The sequence below is a fragment of the Bidens hawaiensis genome, unplaced genomic scaffold (genome assembly GCF_021521415.1).
Source record: "Bidens hawaiensis isolate Kalapana, Puna unplaced genomic scaffold, B.hawaiensis_p1.1 tig00034270_1, whole genome shotgun sequence".
NCBI lineage: Eukaryota > Viridiplantae > Streptophyta > Magnoliopsida > Asterales > Asteraceae > Bidens > Bidens hawaiensis.
Genome location: NW_027495926.1, coordinates 145,318 through 161,598, shown reverse-complemented (window position 1 = coordinate 161,598; position 16,281 = coordinate 145,318). Strand labels below are relative to the sequence as shown.

General features: G+C 35.0%; 3 protein-coding genes across 3 annotated transcripts; 2 read left to right on the top strand and 1 right to left on the bottom strand.

Annotated features, from left to right (window-relative positions):
* The first annotated feature begins 4,452 nt into the window (after positions 1-4,452).
* On the top strand, positions 4,453-5,804 carry LOC143586002 (uncharacterized). The gene is made up of 2 exons (XM_077067654.1): positions 4,453-4,575; positions 5,125-5,804. The coding sequence occupies exons 1-2, from the start codon at positions 4,453-4,455 to the stop codon at positions 5,626-5,628; spliced, it is 627 nt and encodes a 208-aa protein (XP_076923769.1). The 3' UTR covers positions 5,629-5,804.
* Positions 5,805-6,918: 1,114 nt separating this feature from the next.
* LOC143586001 (uncharacterized) lies at positions 6,919-7,788 on the top strand. Its single transcript, XM_077067653.1, has 2 exons — positions 6,919-6,967; positions 7,130-7,788. Exons 1-2 carry the CDS (start codon positions 6,919-6,921, stop codon positions 7,666-7,668), a joined length of 588 nt encoding a protein of 195 aa, XP_076923768.1. The 3' UTR covers positions 7,669-7,788.
* A 1,506-nt stretch (positions 7,789-9,294) lies between these two features.
* LOC143586000 (uncharacterized) lies at positions 9,295-11,287 on the bottom strand. Its single transcript, XM_077067651.1, has 4 exons — positions 11,041-11,287; positions 10,725-10,825; positions 10,391-10,585; positions 9,295-9,680 (listed from the first exon to the last, which is right to left on the bottom strand). The coding sequence occupies exons 1-4, from the start codon at positions 11,064-11,066 to the stop codon at positions 9,295-9,297; spliced, it is 708 nt and encodes a 235-aa protein (XP_076923766.1). The 5' UTR covers positions 11,067-11,287.
* Positions 11,288-16,281: the final 4,994 nt, after the last annotated feature.

Here is a 16,281-nt window from a genome sequence, read left to right as displayed (position 1 = left end):
TTTTGAATGGAGGCGCTGTCTCTTGGAAGAGTTCGAAGCAGGATGTTGTCGCGTTATCCACTACAGAATCTGAGTACATTGCCGCTTCAATGGCAGCCCAAGAAGCTGCATGGATGAAAAAGTTCATCATGGATCTAGGGATTATCTCTTCCATTCAGGAGCCCCTAGAGATATTCTGTGACAATGAGGGTGCTATTGCACAGATCAAGGAACCTCGTGCTCATCAGAAAACGAGGCACATTGAGCGCAGATTCAACTACATAAGAGATGAAGTTGAAAAAAGAAAGATATGTATTCACAAAGTTCATACCGATCAAAATATTGCGGACCCACTCACGAAGCTCCTCGATAGGCCAAAACATGAGGGTCATGTTTGTGCATTAGGACTTCGGTATTCTAGTGAGTGGATTTAATCTGTGTTTAGTGTTTGTATAAGAACGAATGTAATGGGTATCTCATGAAATTAATTATGTTTTAATTATTCAATGAGTTATGTTCTATATTTGCATGTTTAATCCATGAATGACTTATGTTGTTCTAAACGTCCGTAGTCGATCATGCTTGTGGGAACAAGTATGAAGGTAAGACTATTATGAACCCGGATTGGTTGATATTCATGTGATGAATATAAGGCATAGGTTTGCCACCAAGGTTCATAGATATTTGTGGGATACAAATATTGGACATGATCCGCTCTCAAGGATCACTGCATGGAGTTAGTGCAACTGATCATAAGTAATCCTTGAGTAAAGGCGAGTATCATTGTGTCCTTTGACCTGAGATGCATATTGGATCTGGTTTTCCATCAAGTCTGATAACTTGACTCTCTTCTTTGTTTTTCGGTAACACGATGACGTAAAAGAAAGAGCTCAGATATCATACGAGATGTCAACAAGGATGTATGCAGTCAAGATGGGATTTGTTCCTCTTATGTGTTGAGAGTTTAGATGTCTAAGGCCTGTTAAGTTAAATCATTGAGAGAATGATCACTCTGTGTCTCTTCGATTTGACAGGACATCTAGTAACAAAGGGATGTAATGATAAGACTTACCTATATCATATCAAGTATGGACTTGAAGGGGATGATGTTATTGAATGGCACTTAGTCAAACACACTAGGGGTGGTGACCTGTTGTTAGGCGGTATTCACCATTAGCATTAACTTCCTATGAGTCTCGTGCAAGTGGGAGATTGTTGGAATATCGTATGCCCGAGACACATAATTAAGTTAATGTGGCTAGTCATGTTTGATCCAAGTCGGGTCATACCCAATAACGAGTTAGACACACACCAATTATGTATTTGTTAAGATAAGATCTATAAGACAAATACAGAACACGACACTTTCAGAAAATCGGGTTTCTGAATAATTACTTGAAAGTATTAAATAATTAATTGGTTAATTTATTTATTCAAATAATTATTATTGGAATGATTATTTAACTATGTATTCTTTTATAAAATGGTTTATAAAAGATGGGGTGTTTATATATTTTTATAAAGTATAAAATATATAAAATAAAAAGAAAAAAAAAATAATAATAATAATATTGGGGCCGGTTTTGGGTGGGCCCCACACCCCACTAACTTGGTCAAAATGATTAACATGCAAAGACATAAGGTGGAGTGTGGACTTGTATAAAAACCTACCCTTATGTGTGCATGTGTACAATCAAGATTCATATGACTTTCAAGTAACCAAAAACAAGACACAACTCCCTTCTTTCTTTCTCTCTAGCTCACGGCCAAAAGAGAAGAAGGAGCTCGGGTGTCGGGTTTTTCGTGTTCGAGCTCCCTAGCATAGCTCGGTGCGTGTTGGAGGCTCGGGGTATATTCCGTTTGAGGGTTTTCCTTTGAAAGTCTAGCATTCACATCATCATCTTCTTCAACCATCCACCAAACTCTTAAAGGGTTAAGATTGTAAGTGTTTATATGCTTTGATAGTTTAGTTATTCCGTATCATTTGATCCTTGCTTCGGGTTTCTAGTAAATAGATTATTGGTAATCTTGAAATGAATAAACTAGGTTGTTCATATGTTTAGTTTGTAAATATCACGCTTCCGCCTTAATTGTGACTAGTTAAATGGTTAACTAAGTTTATAAATTCTATAGAAACCCAACACATAGATTTCTCATAATGATCAAAACATTACAGCAAGCTCATAACAGTCAAATTCATGCGCAACAGAATGTTATTTGAAATTCCCGTTAAACTAAAAATCCAACAAATGCAAGACCACTTGGGTTAGGTTCCTAACTCAACAAGTCAACTTCCAGTAGTGGAACTAACCCAATTGGTCTCGTAGTTCATGAGATATAATATTTACAAAACAACCTAACAGCAGGTCTAACAACTCAGCTTTGCACAACGTTTTTGTAAAATCATAAAGGTTAACTTTTACACGTCCAAAAATTGCAAATTTATATTCTTTAGAAACTAGACTCAACCTAATTTACTGTAGTATCAATAATCTCAACCAATTTTCACATTTACACCCCGTTACAGTCAATTGAACATCAACAACACAATCTGTCCAGAAACTGTTTGCAACAAAACTCAACATATTAACCATCTATAGACCACAATTCATTCATATAACACTCTAGACACCATAATCATTATCCATGCACATCAAATACACACAACATACATGATTAGGGTTTTACTTGAACTCAAAATCAAAGAAACAAGCAATTAACATGCAATAACCTCCATTCTAGTTATCAAATCAACAATCAATACATAATTAACCATCATCTAATCAAAACAAGTCATATGAACATTATATATATAATTTCCAGATTCTAGGGTTTATAATTATACCTTCAAAAGCACAAAAATAAGCAAGAGGAAGGTAGAAGATGACTAGAATCGGGTGTTGGATGCTTTAATTGTGAAAAACAAGATCAAAAACCAAGAGATATGTGTGTGTGTGTGAGCCGATCCAAGGGAGAGCAAGGAGGGGGCTGCCGTCAATTGTGAGGGAGAGGAGAGAAAGAGATTAGGGTTCTAGGTTAATATTAATAATAACAAGATGTTACACTTTAGTCCCTCAACTTTTAATTGTTACTTTTCTAGCTTAATTAACTAGTTCTTGTTTCTTGTCTAGCATCACACATAATATAATTAAGTATCACATATGTCTAACACATAATTATAACATAATTATTGTTTTGACGTTTTTCGTTTATTCACCAATTGTTTGCGTCAACTCGTTTGCGTTTCGGTGCGATTCCCGAAAGACTACACATGTAGTAAGTGTCAAGCGTCATTTAAACCCTAGTTTAAATGTAATGAGGTGTGCGTTATAGATTCAATGATCTTTAAGTTTGAATTGACGGAGTTGAGTTAACGAAGTTAACCTGAAATTGACGAATGTCACATCAAGTATTCATCATTTCCCCAAAATAGAAGATATCAACAACCAAATGACAGCAAGAATGACCGTTTGAAGCTGATTTCAAGGGATATGATATTCCTTTCTTTTATTTGTTTCCTTGTTTAAGTCAACATCTTTGTGTATTTCAACAAATTATGTTCATACCTCTGTAAACACAAGAAAGTAATAACAAATATTTGTTTTTCCTCCTTGCCATATTGAAACACTATTACATTAGGTTTTTGAGATGTTGGTTCTCTAATGAGGATTTTAAAGCCAATACATATATGATTATGAAGTCAAGTAATTGCATATATCTTAAGGTATTATGATATTTGATGCCTAGTTAAAGTTATATCTGTGATTAATTATCTTATAAGGTATTAAGATTTAAGATTCACCAGATTATTATTATTATTATTGTTATTATTATTTTTGTGACATGAGCTTGACTTCTATGAAGTATACCGTGGCACAGATCGGGCTCTGGGTTGAGTTGGGTCAACAAAAGTCAAAATCGGGTTCGTGCCATACCGGGTCGGGTTGGAACTGAATTCTAGCCAAAGGTCAGATCTGGTTTGACCGGTTTGAAATTGAGTTTTGACTAGTTCTAGTCGGATTTGACCGGTTTCAAAGTATCGACACACGACCTAGGGGTGAGCTAAAAACCGAATCGTTTAACGAAAAATTAACCGACATTAATCTAAACCAATAAACCGACGGCTATGGTTTTGCGAATCTGATTAACCAAACATTCGGTTATGGTTGGAGTTAATATGGCATTGTAAAAAAACTTTATCTAAGACCGAATTGAACCAAACCTTGTATATTTGTATTTTTTTGCATCTTTCCAAAATTTTTACCTTTATTTTCATCTTTTTATACCTTCATTTCTAGCTTTGAATATTCAAATTTATATTGTAACTGTTTATAACATAGCTTGAAATAAACATATTTCAGTTTCGAAACTTTATAATTGAGACTGGAACACCATAACTGAATCGTTTCAACTATAATAGAGGGAAAAAAACTTTTGGACGATTAACCGAACTTAACCGACATCGACCCATAAATGACGGTTAACCGACCGATGGTTAACCAGTCATTCGGTTATGGTTACGGTTTAGCCCACATAACCGAACCGAACCGACTTTACACACTTCTAATACAACCCGATTTTAACCTTATCAGTCAGGTCGGTTTCAAGCCAGTTTCAGTATCGGTTTCAGTTCCAACAGGCTTAGACTGACATCAGTCAAGCCAATTATGACTTCGTTAAACTCTTTCCACGAAGATACCTCATATTATTCTTATATTATTGATATTTGTCCACCATTCCACTACCAACATTTGTAGCTCAATGTCACTTTTCAAAACAATTAAAGGCCCAAAACCAGGCCCCTGCCACGTAACTTAAAAGTCCAAAACATGGGCCCACTAACTAATTGATCACAATGTGGCCGACATATAATAATCTTAATCAATAACCAAATGACCTTTATACCCTCATTCGCGTAACACCCACCACCACTCAAATACATAACATACCAAGGGCATTTTCGTCAACAACTACACTATTTAACCACTTTCAGTTAACCCAAAATATACACACAAACCATACTTCACACTCTCAATTCCCCGCCAATATTATTATTATTATTATTATTATTATTATTATTATTATTATTATTATTATTATTACCGGAAAACATGAGTTCTTTTATTAGCAGCATCAAATCCGCAGACTCGGGAGCCGTTGGCGACGAAAAGGCAACCAACCCGGATCAACAATCGAACACAGGCAGATGGCAACCTCCTTGACTCTGTCAAACAGTATGGAAAGTTTGACGAGAGTCAAGGAGTGGGGCAGCATATAAACCAGGCAGATGAGTATCAGCGCCAGTATGAGAAGTCCAGTGGTGTTGCTGATACAGAAACACCAACACCACTGGATGAGGCGCCTCTGTCTGAAAAGTCAGAGTCGTCTCTGGAGGAGAAAAAGGCAGAGGTACCTCTGCCTGTGGAAGGGGAGGAAAAGGCGGATGTACCTTTGCCTGTGGAGGGGGAGGAAAAGGCGGAGGCACCTCTGCCTGTGGAGGGGGAGGAAAAGACGGAGGCACCTTTGCCTGTGGAGGAGGAAAAGGAAAAGGTACCTCTGCCCGTGGAGGAGAAAGGTGGAAAGGATAAATTTGAAACTGCGGTTGGTGTCGGAGATGCTTTAAAGGCGGCCGGAAGTTACTTCAAGTAGAGCAACAATTGCATGTTGTATACCACGTCTATACATGTTGTATGTTGTGTGATATTTATGTGTTATGGTGTTGTATAAGTTTGTAATATGAAAATAAGGTTTAATATACATATATAAAAAAAGGTTATTATTATAACATAAAATAGCACCCCGAGTTCTAAGCTAGTTATACAAAGTTTTTAGCATACAACAAATATACGAACATAAGTCAAGTTTCACTAAAAGCAGTTAGTATTTAACGTTTTTGGAAACTAACCTTGACAACTAAAAGACATGATTCCTAATAATAATAATAATAATAATAAAATATCTTCATGTTCTAACATTTAATTTATTATTGTAGTCGCGTGTGTATCATTAGACTTGACATCCTTTTATGTTGTCACGTTATTAACTGGCCATAAAAGAAAATCTAGACTTTTTAAATCCGACTAATATACATGAAAATAAGGTTTACTATACATATATAAAAGAAAAGGCCTCTTGTCGAGTGCCAAGCTGGTGGCCGAGGCGGCACAGTCAGCTGCGAGCAACCAGACTGATCAAATTGATAAGCCTAAGGTCGCTGGTGCAGCTGGCAACCTCCTTGACTCTGTCAAACAGTATGGAAAGTTTGACGAGAGTCAAGGAGTGGGGCAGCATATAAACCAGGCAGATGAGTATCTGCGCCAGTATGAGAAGTCCAGTGGTGTTGCTGATACAGAAACACCAACACCACTGGATGAGGCGCCTCTGTCTGAAAAGTCAGAGTCGTCTCTGGAGGAGAAAAAGGCAGAGGTACCTCTGCCTGTGGAAGGGGAGGAAAAGGCGGATGTACCTTTGCCTGTGGAGGGGGAGGAAAAGGCAGAGGCACCTCTGCCTGTGGAGGGGGAGGAAAAGACGGAGGCACCTTTGCCTGTGGAGGAGGAAAAGGCAAAGGTACCTCTGCCCGTGGAGGAGAAAGGTGGAAAGGATAAATTTGAAACTGCGGTTGGTGTCGGAGATGCTTTAAAGGCGGCCGGAAGTTACTTCAAGTAGAGCAACAATTGCATGTTGTATACCACGTCTATACATGTTGTATGTTGTGTGATATTTATGTGTTATGGTGTTGTATAAGTTTGTAATATGAAAATAAGGTTTAATATACATATATAAAAAAAGGTTATTATTATAACATAAAATAGCACCCCGAGTTCTAAGCTAGTTATACAAAGTTTTTAGCATACAACAAATATACGAACATAAGTCAAGTTTCACTAAAAGCAGTTAGTATTTAACGTTTTTGGAAACAAACCTTGACAACTAAAAGACATGATTCCTAATAATAATAATAATAATAATAATAATAAAATATCTTCATGTTCTAACATTTAATTTATTATTGTAGTCGCGTGTGTATCATTAGACTTGACATCCTTTTATGTTGTCACGTTATTAACTGGCCATAAAAGAAAATCTAGACGTTTCAAATCCGACTAATATACATGAAAATAAGGTTTACTATACATATATAAAAGAAAAGGCCTCTTGTCGAGTGCCAAGCTGGTGGCCGAGGCGGCACAGTCAGCTGCGAGCAACCAGACTGATCAAATTGATAAGCCTAAGGTCGCTGGTGCAGCTGGCAACCTCCTTGACTCTGTCAAACAGTACGGAAAGTTTGACGAGAGTCAAGGAGTGGGGCAGCATATAAACCAGGCAGATGAGTATCTGCGCCAGTATGAGAAGTCCAGTGGTGTTGCTGATACAGAAACACCAACACCACTGGATGAGGCGCCTCTGTCTGAAAAGTCAGAGTCGTCTCTGGAGGAGAAAAAGGCAGAGGTACCTCTGCCTGTGGAAGGGGAGGAAAAGGCGGATGTACCTTTGCCTGTGGAGGGGGAGGAAAAGGCGGAGGCACCTCTGCCTGTGGAGGGGGAGGAAAAGACGGAGGCACCTTTGCCTGTGGAGGAGGAAAAGGCAAAGGTACCTCTGCCCGTGGAGGAGAAAGGTGGAAAGGATAAATTTGAAACTGCGGTTGGTGTCGGAGATGCTTTAAAGGCGGCCGGAAGTTACTTCAAGTAGAGCAACAATTGCATGTTGTATACCACGTCTATACATGTTGTATGTTGTGTGATATTTATGTGTTATGGTGTTGTATAAGTTTGTAATATGAAAATAAGGTTTAATATACATATATAAAAAAAGGTTATTATTATAACATAAAATAGCACCCCGAGGTCTAAGCTAGTTATACAAAGTTTTTAGCATACAACAAATATTCGAACATAAGTCAAGTTTCACTAAAAGCAGTTAGTATTTAACGTTTTTGGAAACAAACCTTGACAACTAAAAGACATGATTCCTAATAATAATAATAATAATAATAATAATAATAATAAAATATCTTCATGTTCTAACATTTAATTTATTATTGTAGTCGCGTGTGTATCATTAGACTTGACATCCTTTTATGTTGTCACGTTATTAACTGGTCATAAAAGAAAATCTAGACGTTTCAAATCCGACTAATATACATGAAAATAAGGTTTACTATACATATATAAAAGAAAAGGGGTCTATTATTATATCATAATAATATATAGCACACGGGTTCTAAGCTATTTATATAACGTTTCTAGCATATGATAAATATTCGAACATAAGTCGAGTATCACTAAAACCAGTTAGTATTTAACGTTTGTGGATACAAACCTTTGACAACTAAAAGATGAAAATAATGACTCAAATATCTTCACGTTATTTTGTTTCTCTAACACTTAATTTATTACTGTAGTCGCGTGTGCATTATTAGACCTTTTGTGTTGTCACGCTCTTGACTGGTCATAAAAGAAAATCTAAACGTTTCCAACCTGACTTAACATTTCATATTTAACAATACGCAGTCGTATTGAACGGTAATATATTATAAATCATTCAAATAAATTTCATTTTATTTCAAGTAATTCAACTTTTTTTAAACACTAGAACCACATACATACCATGTCCACGTGTGTGATCATTGTCGGACAACTTTAATAATGTTTTCGTATCAAATAGCAATTGCCTAACTATCCAACAAATTATGTCACCATCACAAACAATGAGTAATATTAACATTGTTTATATTATTAAGCAATCTACTTAGATATTCACTCACACCCAAAATAAATACATCCAATCTTTTACAACTTATGTGTTACATCCATGTTAAATATTAAACATGACAATTAGTCATTTTGATATCACCAACATAAAAACATAGGTTTATGGACATTTCCCGTTGATCTAATCATATTCGCCTTCTGTTTAACCCTAGCTTCTTCACGTTTCCGGTTCTTCTCATTTTTTGATATTGCTCCCCTAGAAATTTTTTCGACCGTCTCCTTCGTTCTCTTGAAATCTTGCAATGCACAAGCTCGTTTCCACTCTAGCTTCCCCTGAACATTTTGTTGTTTATTTTTTGAATGCCAAAAATGTTAAAATATGAGGGCTTTTATGTTATAACGTTGATATAAAAAATAGTATAATGATCAGACCTCTTTTCTTATCAGCTTCATCTTCGCCTTTGACTTCTTTTTGTTCTCCCACTCAAATATTCTAGCATTCGCTTTCATAAACCTATTTAGAATCAAGAATAAGTTATTTTTTCGCTATGATTGATTTATAATGAGTTCAAAATTAAGTTGACTTTACAAAGGTCAACTTGACTTATTCATTGTTGATTTGTTGAAAACCCAAATTGTGAAATATAAGAACAATATATGGGAGAATAAATTTTGTAAACTTTAACACCAATTTTTTTAAGGTTTTGATGAGAGAAAATAAAACGTACCGTTCTTTAGTTTTTTCTAACTGGGTTTTCTCCAAAATATCTGTTTTTCTGAGTTTTGATTCAAGCTCTTTTTGGTTAGTTTCTACTTCCGATTGCTTCTTTGAAACAATTGTAGGAGTTTTCTCATTGGATGATGTTGAATCCGTAGTTTTCACCGACACTTTTTCATCAGTTTTCGAATCAATGACGGTTGGCTTTCGTTGATTAGCCCCACTAGGAAGATTGTCATTAGTTTTTGGTTGTGGTGTCATCTCCATAATTTCTACATTTCCCATTTTGTTAAAGGTATAGTCACTCTTAACAAGTTTTTACAAGAGGGTTAAAACTTTGAAAGCCTAATATCTAATATTTATTTTTATTATTTTTTCTTAAAATCCTTGTTATAAATATGCGTGTTAAATGGGTCATGTGCAGGGTAATGCAAATCAAACTCCAACACATACCCAAAAAATTGACAAGAACCTTGACACAACATGAGTTTTTACAGGTTGACAAGAGCATAACTCGGTTAATCGAAAATTATAAGTTTTTGCAATTAATAATACAAATTGCAAATTCATAGTTAAAAATATATATAGAAGATGGATGTTTAGATTACAGTAGCGATACTTATTTCTCTTTTATCTTTTAAATTTTGAAATAAAATACTCAACAGGTTTAAATGATGACATAATAATACATGTTTTTTTAAAGCATATATAAAAACAAAGCGGTTAAACGGGCCAACCAGTGAATATGTCAGGTTGACCTGAAGATAGCTTACTTAGCTAAACATGTGCGCGGGTTTGACCCGAAACTAACATGAACCCGTTTAAGTAACCAAAAACCACACATTTCGTGTTAGTTAGCGGTGTCAATAATTCAAACTTCGGTTATAAAACATAATAATTGACCAGTATATAATAATTTAAATATCAATATATATTTTTTTGAAGGATTATTACGTTAATTGCAATACAAATAAAATATTACCCGATAAAGTTTTTCTGGAGTTTGAGCTTAAGCTCGGATCTTGTTTTATTTCTTGTTCTTTATTTTCAATAGAATTTATAGCAAATGCAGCGGCTGCAACAGCAGTTCGAAACTCGACGGTTTCCACTTTCTCATCATCACGACTCTTTTCATGTGAAGGTTTTCTTCGACCCCAATCTTGGCTTTTCCGACTATCTACAAATTAAGAAAATGTGTTACTTGTCAACCAGGGTGTGACATCCATTCATATTCTAAATAGTAACACCTTAACTAAAAGTTACAAAAATAAGTCTTATTTATTGTACAGTCGTAACTTTGATTTTTGTTACTTTACCTCCTTTGAATGATCGTGTTCTTCGAGATGAAACCTTATGGTCTCTAATTACACGTGAAGTTTGTGCGTTGTTTTCCTCCTTGACGTGAAAAATTCTCATGCTACAACAATCATAAATAATAAGACCATGAACATCATATCACCCTCTCAAAAATGTGTTAAACATTATATATTGTAAGAACAAACAATAAGCGTACTTATTGACACCTTTGTTAAAAAAAAAACTCTACACATTGTTCATTTTATACGTTAGGAGTGTAACGCTTATGTACAATAACACACAGAGTATAAAGATATATAAAAATTAATCATTTACCAGATTTGTTTGATAAAATTCTCCATGATTGAATGTGAGAGGATGTGAAATTTACTCAAAAGATGATGGGATTATAAGAAGAAGCAAGGTTTTGTTTTTGGTCTTTACTTTGCATTTGGTTCTTGATAATGTATTGAGAAAGTATTCTTTTCTTTTACACTGTGCAATTGGTTTCCTATGGATTTAATTTTGGACCCACTTTTGATTCTTTTATTTGATGTATACTACTTTTAGAACTTGTTTCTTTATGAAGAGATATCAGATATGGTAACTAAATGCAACGTGGATTTTCATATGGGTTGGCTCGGTAGTTAAAATCCTACCAAAGAGCATAGTCAAATGTCAAGTGGACTCTCATATAACATTTGGGTTTGCTCTTTGATAGGATTTTGACTCCTGGGTTAGCCCACGTGAAAGTCCACGTGATTTTAACACTTTTTAAAAGAAAAATTATAAAATTTTATGAGCTTTTTTCTTATAAAAAGTATAAGTTTTTAAAGTTAGCTCCCTTGGAAAAAACTATGCTTTGTAGGGTAGTTACAAAGTCGAATAAGACTCTGTAAACTAATTAATAGATAACAAATAAGTCGAGCATGATTAAAGCTCAAACTTGAAAAACTACTCTTAAACCGTGCTCGAACTTTAGACATAAGGCTCCAACTCTATGAGCCTGAGCTTAAAAACTCTTTATGATTTACGAGCCGAGCTCAAGTTTAAACGAATTCAGACTCAACTCGTTTACTTAGAAAAGGAAAAACAAACATTTTTCTTGCAAAAAGTGTTGATAAATTAAACCATCAAAGTACTTGCACAGTTGCACACTTTCTTCTAGCAAATAAATCCTACGGCCCAAATTCAGCCCAAGTCAATTAAGCCCTAAAAGGCTAAAAATACTTAAATAATATATATTATGTCATATATAAAAATAAGTAAAAGTATAAGTAATTTAGTCCATAAATAATAATGAGCCAAACTCGAGTCAAGTTCAAACTTTAAAAACTACTAATAATACAAGCTCCAACTTTATAAATAACGCTCGAAACCCTTTGAGCTCAAGCTTAAAAAACTACTTACGAACCAAGCTCAGATTCGACACGTTTACTTAAAAAACATTATTTTTGGTGCAAAAAGCATTGATAAATCAAAGTACTTGCACATAGAGGTGAAAAAAAACCCGAACCCAGAGCCGAACTCAAAAAACAAAACATGGAACCGGGTTTTTAGTACTCAAACCCGTATCCGTACCTAACCCTACCGTAGAGTACGGATATGTTATGCATTTAAATACCAAAACTCATACCTGAAACCAGATCTGATTTTACCCATTAACACCCGAACGAAACTGGATTTTTCCAATACTGGAAATCGGGGTTTTCAAATACCCGATCTATACCCGAAAAATACTTGAAAATTACCCGAAAAAAGTTCAATTTCTTAAAACCCCACTCTATAAATTCAAAAATTTGGTTTTTTCAATACCCGAAAATAATGTATTCAAATAGCCGGTTATATACCCGGCTCGAACCCGATGCTTTGATCATAATTTTTAAAGGCAATACTCGAACTCAACCCCAACCCAGGTGTCACCTATACCCAATTTCCAAATACCTAGTAATACCCAAACCCAATTCCATACATGACATAACCGAAACCAAATAGTTAAAAAACCCGATTCATCTAATCAAACACTTCCTACAGCCCAAATCAAAAAATAAAATCAAGCCCTAATTAATCCCACTCCTTCTTCACCATACCATTTCTTCATCTTCTTCACAACTCCAATGACCACCACCACAAACATGTCTGACAAACGCAACATTCCGGACCAAAAACGCCGCATCCTGTCGGAAAAGTTCGAACTCCGTCGCAAACTCCACAAAGCCTTATCCAAAGACACCGGACTCCCACCCGAGGTCCGCGAAACACACCGCTCCAAGCTCGCCGCGTAACAGCTCGTTCACTCGCGTCATGAACCGGTGCGTCTTCACTGGCCGTGCTCACGCCGTTTATAAAATGTTTAGGGTTTCCAGAATCGTCTTTAGAGATTTGGCTGGTAAGGGCTTGATACAGGGAGTTAAGAAAGCCTCATGGTAATAATAATATTATTATTGTTGAGTCTGTTGGAGAATAATAATATGGTTGAAGAAATGAGGATATTATTGTTATTATTATTATTATTATGATGGATTATATTGTTTGGTTGTTGAACTGATTTTGAGATATAATTTGGTTGAATGTATTTAACTTTGAACATGAAATTGTGTTTGATGACTTGATCTGGATACCGATACTGACTAGTATATTGTTTCAGTATCGGTACCGGTACTCAGTTTTTCATGTTTTTTTTCAGTATTGGTATATTGTTTTAGTCATTTTCGATATTGGTATTTTTTTTCCGTACCGATATCGATTGGGCAGCTTAATGTTTAAGGATGTTATAGTTATATGATTATGATCGGTGATTGTTTCGTTGTTGAATTGATTTTGAGTTAAGAGTTTGTATACAAATGGTTTATGATTATGAAAGATTGCATATGAATTTGTGTTTGATCTGGAATATGAGGTTTCTTAGGGATGAATATTTTGTACCAAATGCCAGTATCTGGTACCGGTACTCGGACTTTCATGTTTTTGGTTTCGGTACATTTAATTGTACCGAACTGAAAAGTGTATGGAATTCGGCATATAGTTTTAGTCATTTTCGGTTTATGTTTTTTAATGGTACCGGTATTGAACCAAAAAAGTTCATGGAATTCGGTACATGGTTTCATTTTTTTTTGTATCTGTATTTATTTGGTATGGTATTGGCTGAACACAACGATACCGGTACTCGTTTCTCATGTTTATGGTATCGGTACCATTTGGTTTTAGTATTTTTAATGGTAGCGGTACAGAACAAAAAATATCGGTTGAATGAGGATATTATTTGGAACTAATTTTGAGTTGAAATTTACATACCTTTGGTTTATAATTATGTCGAATCTTGAATATGAACTGTCAATTGAAATTGTGTTTGCTCAAGGTGATTTTATCAATGTTTGATCTGGAAATTTGGAGCAATTTTTAATGAATACCGGTACTGTACAGAACCGAACACAAACGGCCTCGGTAATGGTATACGATTTTTCATGACTTTGTTATTGGTATACTTTGGTTTTGCTATTTTTTGTGTTATAAGTGGTACTGGTGCTGGATTAGGTTAACTGTTTCGTTGTTGAAGTGATTTTGACTTGAAATTAACACATACCTGGTTTATGTTATGATTATATTTGATTATACGAGTTTTGTTTGATTAGGTTGAATGTATTCATCTTTGAACATCAAGTTGTGTTGTGTTGTAAACTCGTTAGGTGCTTGTCGGCTGCGGTACTGACTAAATGATGATTATTTATGTAATTTACAGTTCTATATATTTATATACACACATTTTTACATGTGAAAGTTTGAAGTATACGGGTTTTAATCCCTTGTCAACCCGTTCAGGACCAGAATCACCAGAAATTGCCATGAATTATAGTGATTATTGTCGCTGATTAAGAAAAATTTGACCGACAGGGTAGCCTGACTTATCGCTGATTTTTTTTCCCGATTTTTACAATGAAATTGTGTTTGAGCATGCTGTTTCTATCAATGTTTTATCTGGAAAATTGAGGGCTTTATTTCACTTTGTGCTATTATAATTTCAAACTGGAAATAGAGCTTGTTTGCTTATGAAAGAATTTGAGCTGGATCAAGCTTCTATTTAGTTGGGAGATTCAAACGAAGTTTATATATATAAGAATTAGTTGAGCTACAATATTGAAAACAAGAAATAAAATTCCAATCTTTGCAGTTGAAGTTACACTCAACAGAGTTGCAGACTGTGACCAAAGTCCATCTAGATTCTTTACAGTTTTGTCGTCTAATGTTTTACTTATGTGATGTTGAAAAGTTAAAATTAAAGTTGGATTTTAAGTGATTCTGTTTGTTATTTGGTTAAACTTAACGTACGAACACGAAGCAGTTACAACATGTTCGTTTAAAGCTCTACCTCTTGAAGGACAATACTTGTACATGATTAATTCGCACAAAATCGTAAGGACCAACAATGTGATAAACTTTTACAATAAAAGTTTAAAATTATTTTTTTATTGAATGGTTTAGGAGGTTGTATGAATAAAAATAGACTTTGGACGACTTTCAACCCACTTTTCTCATTGTTGACTCGTAAGAGATACGACAACTTATTCAACCCATTTATAAGTTTTGCTACGACCATTCATTGGGAGAAGATCTAGATCGTTACAGGCTTACAGTAGTTGAGGAGATGTGTCCGTCATACTTCATCTTTATTGAAGGTGTAATATACTATGAAGAGGCTCAATAGAAAGGTCCAAGGCTAAAGGCGCAAGACCGCCCTTTTAACACACGTCGGTCCAAGAATCATCATAATAGACATGTATATCAATATGAGAAATGTATATGAGAATAACAAAGAATATGGAAGATCATTAGCGTATCGAGTAATTCTTCTGGTAATTCTTGTGGTTCAACATCGGTTAGGCCCAACTTGTTGGACTTGACTATATAGGGGTGTCTCCTACAACTAAACGGGTCGAATTTGTCACGTCATAACATTAACACAACTATCAAAACGGGTAAATTTTGGTACATGTTGGGATGTCCTGAAGTACTTTTTGTCCAAAACTTGTATATTTGCATAAGCAGTACTTACAAAATTTCCATATTAGTCAAGATGGCAAGCTGGGCATAAAATTCCTTCATTTATAAACATTGGTAGGGCTGTAAACGAGCCGAGTCGAGCCAGAGTGTGCTCGAGCTCGAGCTGGCTCAAGCTCGGCTCATTTTATTTGTCGAGCTCGAGCTCGGCTCGTTTAAAGTTCGAGCCGAGCTCGAGCTCGTCGAGCCTACTCATTTAATTTTTTTATTTTTTATTTTTTTATTTTATATTTTATAAATTTTGATATATAAAAGAAAAAAAAATTATAATTTTTACATACATGTTATATAAATTTTATAAACTAGAGAATTTTTAATGTTATATGTTTTTTTAGTTATTCTTTTATAAGGTTTTAGGTATTTAGTGGTATAATATATGTATACTTTTTATTTATTTATTCTTGATATGCAATTATTATATATAGATATTAAAATTTAGGGTTTAATATAACCGAGCCAACGAGCTGAGCTAACGAGTCGAGCCAGACCGAGCCACGAGCCGAGTTGACCTTGGCTCGAGCT

Bases quoted from the DNA above. Each gene is read 5' to 3' on its own strand.
- LOC143586000 (XM_077067651.1), bottom strand. From the start codon at position 11,066: ATGGAGAATTTTATCAAACAAATCTG. The intron at 10,826-11,040 runs GTAAATGATTAA...TGATTGTTGTAG, and splicing joins AATTTTATCAAACAAATCTG to CATGAGAATTTTTCACGTCA. The intron at 9,681-10,390 runs GTAATATTTTAT...TGGGAAATGTAG, and splicing joins CTCCAGAAAAACTTTATCGG to AAATTATGGAGATGACACCA.
- LOC143586001 (XM_077067653.1), top strand. From the start codon at position 6,919: ATGATTCCTAATAATAATAATAATAATAATAATAATAAAATATCTTCA. The intron at 6,968-7,129 runs GTTCTAACATTT...ATAAAAGAAAAG, and splicing joins TAATAATAAAATATCTTCAT to GCCTCTTGTCGAGTGCCAAG.
- LOC143586002 (XM_077067654.1), top strand. From the start codon at position 4,453: ATGACGGTTAACCGACCGATGGTTAACCAGTCATTCGGTTATGGTTAC. The intron at 4,576-5,124 runs GTCGGTTTCAAG...TCAAATCCGCAG, and splicing joins ATTTTAACCTTATCAGTCAG to ACTCGGGAGCCGTTGGCGAC.